Consider the following 6,497-nt stretch of genomic DNA (forward strand, 5'->3'; position numbering starts at 1 on the left):
TTGAATATGATTGAATAAATTTGTATATATTATATTTTATACTTAAGAATGCATTTACCTTAGATAGTTATAGAAATTGTATTTAAAATCAATAACTTACTCTATGAGTCGAATATTCACTCCTGTTCATCATATTTTTTTTCTAAGACACAGGAAGAACCTTTTTTATGAATAGCCTACTTCCTTTGTCGCAAGTATATTAGCAAGCAATTAATTTATATTATATATTTATTTGATTTATAATATATAATTCCGCATATACTAGTAGTTGTATTTGATCTTGTTAGTAACTGTATTAATTTAAAACTTTAGTATTGTAAACTTATTATAGATATGTTGAAATGTTTGAGATGATTATTTCTTAGATGAGGGAGCTGAGTTCCCCTTTAGTATTATACTAATTGTTTCTTTAATTAATTATTGAGTTTCTATTTGATTTTGTGCTTAATTGAGGATTGTGAGTGTGAGCTGAACTCTCAAATTAGATATATTTTATGTTTACAGATCGAATGAGCTAAGAATTTTTCATTTAATTTCTTAAAATTGAATTATAAATGGGTGTTATGGGTGGGTTATTGGAGATTTTAAACTGACCCAAATTTTAGTGTTATTTGGATCGTGGCATTGGTGGTAGCTAAACAATTAAAAATGAGGAAAAGATTGAAGAAGATTGATCTGCCAAGGGTCCGAGTAGAACTTAATTGTTGTTAAGCTTTTTTTTTTTTTTTTTTAAATAATTTGGCCGGCTAAAGGCTAATCATGCAATATCATCATATTGGTAGGAGTTTAGAGCAAGACAATATATTATATGCAAATGGCTTTTACCTTTGCAAGTGGGACAACTTTCGTTTCGATGGTATTTATATAAAAAATAGTGATGTATCCTTCAAAAAAAAAAAATGTAAATTGTTTGCAGAATTGTTAAGGGAATAATAGGATAATTTTATTTTTATAAAAATATATTAATAATTAATGAAATTATTTTTTGTTTTATTTAATTATTTATTATATAAATATTTATTATATTTTATAAAAATAAAATTAAAAATTTTATACTTTTTACTTTTTAAATATAATAAATAATTTTAAATAAAAAATTTAAATAAAATAAATAAAAAGAGACGAAAGGAGTAATAAATGTCATTAAGTGATTTGTTTTCTTCAAATAAAGATGCTAATGAATTGGCCTAGGGATGCCCATAAGATTCTTCAATATCTTTTAAATTTTCAAAAATATTTTTTATTTGATTTATAATTTGACTTATTTTATTAAATAAAAAATTTCTTTAATTTTATATTCATGTATGCGCAAATTATATATTTATATTTGAATGAAAACCCATTTAAAATTAAAGTTTCAATTTCAACCTATTTGAAATTAAAATTTTAATTAATTATAAAAAGTTAAAATTTTGGGAATGTTAGATTGCAATTTTTTTGTTTTTTTTGAAAATATTTTCTTTTTAAATATTAATAAAATAATATTTTAAAAAATAAAATAAAATAAAAGAACGGAAATAATAGGGTATCATTAACATTCTTCCAGATACAACAGGTAAAATATTGCAAGTAGTAAAAAATGAGGGACTTTGTAGCAAAGAGAAAAGGTTCTGGAACACTCTATAGGACTCTCCAGAGGCATAAAGGTAAAATGGAAGCTCTTCCATAATCCCAGCTTCATTTCTGTAGCTGCATACCAGTCTTCATTCACCGAGTTAACTGAGCCCAGGCAAAGCGAATCGCTATGGCCATAATTTCAGATTATCAGGAGGACGAGAACGAGACGAAGCCGAGATCGAATTCAAATCCGTCATCGTCTTCTTCATCTAAAACGCTGTCGTTTAACGCGACGTTCGATCCAAGGAATCCTATAGGGATTGTGGAGAGGCTGTTCGATTTTCTGGTGAAGGAGACCGACTTTATGGCTGAAGACACTGTGGAGAAGCAAATCGCGGCTGTGGTGAAGGCGGCCAAGGATAAGGCTAAGAAGAAGATGGCCGGGGAAAGAGAAAGGGAAGCTGCTTTGGAAGGGAATGAGAGCAAGAGGCTGAAGGAGGAGAAGAAGCCTGATGTTAAGGAGGAGAAGAAGGTTGAGGTCAAAATGGAGATAAAGGCCAAGGCCAAGGAGGTGCCAATGGAGATCGAGAAGGAGGAGGAGAGTGGCGCCAGAGGTATGAATTTATTCTGACTATCGTTCTTGACATTTGTTATGTTTGTTGATAATTTTTATTTGTAGGGTTAGAGAAATTAGTATAGTGTGAAGGTTCAATTTGAATTTGGGGTTAAATAAGCGAACTATTGTGTTTGATAAACTTATAAAGGAGAAAAAGAGTAAAAGATAAAAAAATAATAAAAAAAAAGAGTAAAGCTGACAGGTTCGTATTAGTTATATTTTATATTTGATTTTATTTTTTATTTAAATTATATTATTTTTTTATTTAATTTAAAATTTAATATTATTAATATTATTATTTTTTTATTTATAATTTTAATATTTTAATTATCTCATCATAACTTTGGTATAATATTTTTATTAATAACAAAATATAAAATATTTATTTATTATAAAAATTTCGCATTTTATATTTAAGAATTTAATATTAATTATAAGTTTTTTCTTTACTTTGTCATCTTATAACTATATTTTTAAAGTTACTTAATTATTTTTAAAGAATTTAATTATTTTTTATTGTAATAATAAAATAAATGATATAATATAATAATAAAATAAATAATATAATATAATATAATAATTTTATAATATTATATTTATTTTAATAATAAAATAAATTATATGATATATACCTTATTAATCATTTTATATATAATAGCAACAGTTAAATATAATTTTATTAAACACTTAATATAAATAAGTTATCTTCAGTTATCAACTATCAGATAATAGTTAGCAGTATCTAGCAGTTAAACCAAATAGCCTTTTATGTCCGTTTAATGGCGAAGATAGAGGAAGGTTTGGGGGGAATTTTCCCCTCATTTCTTATTAGTTGCTACAACAATGAGAAGTTTGCTTTGTTATGTTATTATTGTTTGTATTTAATCCTTGGGTCGTTGAGTGATTAAAATAAATGATATAATATAATAAAATAAATGATATAATATAATAAAATAAATAATATAATATAATAAATTTACAATATTATATTTATTTTAATAATAAAATAAATCATATGATATGTACTTTGTTAGCCATTTTACGTATAACAGTAACAGTGTAATAGTAACAGTTAAATATAATTTTACCAAACACATAACATAATTTAGCTATACTATCATCAGCTACTAGCTATCAGTTAATAGTTAATAGTAACAATTATTAGCTGTATCTAGCAGTTAAACTAAACAGCCCTTTATGTCTGTTTAATGGCGAAGATAGAGGAAGGTTTGGGGGGGATTTTCCCCAATTTCTTATTAGTTGCGGCAACAATAAGAAGTTTGCTTCCTTATGTTATTATTGTTTGTTTTTAATCCTTGGGTCATGGAGTGATTAGACTTTTATTGGAGTGGTAGATGAATCAGAGATTATGATACAGGATAATGCTACATTTCAGTTTTGGTCAATTTTTGTCTACTTTTTAGGTATGTGCTGTACAATTTAGTGTGCAATGCCAAGGAAAAAGCGAGAAAAAGGAGAGACTGAGAGAAAAAAGGGGGTTGGGGGAGAAAAAGAATGGGGGAGAGAGAAGGGGAGGGGGTGGTTTGGGGGATGTTGAGCTGTTCCTTTTCAGATCTCAATTTCACCATTCGCAATGGTTGTGCAATCACCTAAATTTTTTTTAATTCTAGAATTTTGAAAAGAAGGGTGATTGGATTAAATACATTGGTGTTTGATGTGGATATGTAAATTCATTTGAAGAATGAGAAGCTTTCTTTGGCGTATTTTCCTTTCGCCTGAGCTGAGACTTTCTCAAGAGTTCACTATTGAAAAATAAAGTATAAAAATAATTTGGCAATTGAAAAGCTAATTGAAGAGTTAAAGCCCCCTCTGCATCCATCTCTAGTCCTTGGAACTCTTTTCCTTTCAATGTGCACTAGATCTAATTTTGTTTATCCAACTATAAGCAAATCTGATTTTTTGGTATGATATGTTTGAAATGCTGTCTGGTTTCTTATTTTTAAAAGTTACGATTGTGGGATTTAAGGGTTTTTTTTTTTTAATTTTTAATTTTTATTTTTATTTTTTTGAAAAAAAAAGATACTTGAGGTTTCTGCTGACATTGGAATATACTTTTGTTGGTTACAGAAGAAAGAACCATCATAGTGTGTTTTTGAAAAGCTTCAAAATTATACAACGAAAACTGAAAACCCTATGAAATGATGGCAGTGCTTCATTTGCAATTATTGTACTCAATGAATGTGTAAGATTTATTTTGAAATAACAGGTATTTGATAGATTAAGAAAATGTATAACTTGTTTCCTTAGTACATAGCTTCATGCTTTCTCTAAAAATGCATCCTCCACCCTAGTAGTCTTTTCATATTTAGTTAAATCTATTTTTCTGCGCAACTTTCTTGCGAGTGTTAAGGTTTGTATGTTGCCATTATCTGTTAAAGCAATCATATGCACCTACTTGGCTGCATTTCTCATCCATTATTCATCAAATTAATTGGTTTAGAAGTTACCTGTACTATTCATTTAGAGTGAAGATATTTCACTATCTCTTGGTACTTACTTTTTCCATTACATCTAATGTGTAATGCGTTAGGGGCTGTTCCAAACAAAGGTAATGGCCTCGATCTGGAGAAATATTCTTGGACACAGACCCTACAAGAGGTTAATGTACTTGTTCCAGTCCCTGTTGGTACAAAATCAAGGTTTGTTGTATGTGACATAAAGAAAAACCATCTGAAAGTTGGACTGAAGGGTCAGCCTCCTATAATTGAGGTAAGTTTGAACATATACTTGTTTTTGTGTTGAAATCAATATCTTTTAGTTTGCGTGGATCATTTTCCTCTCATTAAATGTCTTCAAATACTTGCAGGGAGAACTTTATAAGCCTATCAAGGTTGATGATTGCTATTGGAGCATTGGTATGTTAACTATTACATTAATGAGAAGTGCGCCTAGTATGTTATTAATTCTCTTTACCATAATATGAAATGGAAATATTGAGCTTTAAGAAATTTTGGGAAACCTTTAGCAAATACAACAAAGTTAACCGTATGAATGTTTTGAGTGATATCTGTATAGATATTTGTCCTCTTTGTTGCTTGTCAAGAGTCGTTACAGTAAATGCTGAGTTGCTTATGGTGTATTAAATTCTGTGCTGTTTCCAGAGGACCAAAATACCATCTCAATTCTTTTGACCAAGCATGACCAAATGGAATGGTGGAAATGCTTGGTGAAGGGAGATCCTGAAATTGATACGCAGAAAGTTGAACCTGAAAACAGCAAACTATCTGATCTGGATCCTGAAACACGGCAGACTGTTGAAAAGATGATGGTAAAAATTTGATGCTTTTTACCTTTTCCTTTGGTTGCAGCTGCCTCCTATCTTTTATCAAATGGAAATTTTTCTGTTAGATTGCCTGTCTTTATTGATGTACCACTTGGTTGTTTGTTTATTATATTGGACTGTTATTGTGGTAATCTGTATCTTGTTAATGGCTTCTGATGTTTTCCCCCCTTGTATAACAGTTTGATCAGAGACAGAAATCTATGGGTCTCCCAACCAGTGATGAGATGCAGAAGCAGGAGATTCTTAAAAAGTTCATGGCTCAGGTGAAATCAGGAGGCTCTGTAGCAACTTAGCCTTCTTTCATGAGGTTTGTCTCTAGTTATTAAATTTGCTAGTATGATAATCTGATATGCATGTTTTTGATGTTTGCAGCATCCGGAGATGGATTTCTCAAGGGCCAAGATATCGTAAATGGGAACTTTATGCCTAGAAGATGGATAGGCGTTTCCGATAATTTTGTGAAAATTCCTTTTTGTTGGGCTTGGAATGGTTCCGGGATTGGAGTAGTTGAACTCTGTTGATAGTCTTGTAGTTGCAAATTTTTAAATAGACATGCACTTTACTGTCCCAAATTTAGTTAAATATAGGTTCTTTTGTGGTGCCAACTCCTTATATGGTATGCTGCATTGTTTTGCCTAAAATATTATCTCTCCCACCCTCCGTCTATGGCTGTGTATTATTGATTGGTATTTTATTATTATTATTATTATTATTATTATTATTATTATTTATGGCAGCAACTGGTGTTTGAACTTTAGGCATAAAGTTCAATTTGGCCCAAGAATTTTGGGATCATGTTTCTTGTTGCTAATTGAACTCTCCGTTCAAATAATTGCAATTATTACAGTAGGCTCATGTTTATTGTTGTCTGAATTGTTATTGTGATTCGAGGACTGCTGTTTTCTCACTTGTCCGTGACAAGATATGCAAGTATATATGTTTTTTTTCTTTTATAAAATAAATGCACCCTTTTCTTTCCCAAAAATGACAAGGTAAGCGTGGATGTACTTGACTAGAATT

At 29.7% G+C, this 6,497-nt stretch overlaps 1 protein-coding gene across 1 annotated transcript; it reads left to right on the plus strand.

The window, feature by feature from the left end:
• The first annotated feature begins 1,512 nt into the window (after positions 1–1,512).
• LOC110662694 (protein BOBBER 1) lies at positions 1,513–6,082 on the plus strand. The gene is made up of 6 exons (XM_021821772.2): positions 1,513–2,171; positions 4,725–4,903; positions 5,001–5,049; positions 5,296–5,462; positions 5,657–5,740; positions 5,850–6,082. Exons 1-6 carry the CDS (start codon positions 1,745–1,747, stop codon positions 5,886–5,888), a joined length of 945 nt encoding a protein of 314 aa, XP_021677464.2. The 5' UTR covers positions 1,513–1,744; the 3' UTR covers positions 5,889–6,082.
• Positions 6,083–6,497: the final 415 nt, after the last annotated feature.

The sequence above is a fragment of the Hevea brasiliensis genome, chromosome 17, assembly GCF_030052815.1.
Source record: "Hevea brasiliensis isolate MT/VB/25A 57/8 chromosome 17, ASM3005281v1, whole genome shotgun sequence".
Taxonomy (NCBI): domain Eukaryota; kingdom Viridiplantae; phylum Streptophyta; class Magnoliopsida; order Malpighiales; family Euphorbiaceae; genus Hevea; species Hevea brasiliensis.

Coding starts and splice junctions, on each gene's coding strand:
- LOC110662694 (XM_021821772.2), top strand. CDS start 1,745: ATGGCCATAATTTCAGATTATCAGGAGGACGAGAACGAGACGAAGCCG. Junction 2,172..4,724: donor GGAGGAGAGTGGCGCCAGAG/GTATGAATTTAT, acceptor GTAATGCGTTAG/GGGCTGTTCCAAACAAAGGT. Junction 5,741..5,849: donor TTAAAAAGTTCATGGCTCAG/GTGAAATCAGGA, acceptor TGATGTTTGCAG/CATCCGGAGATGGATTTCTC.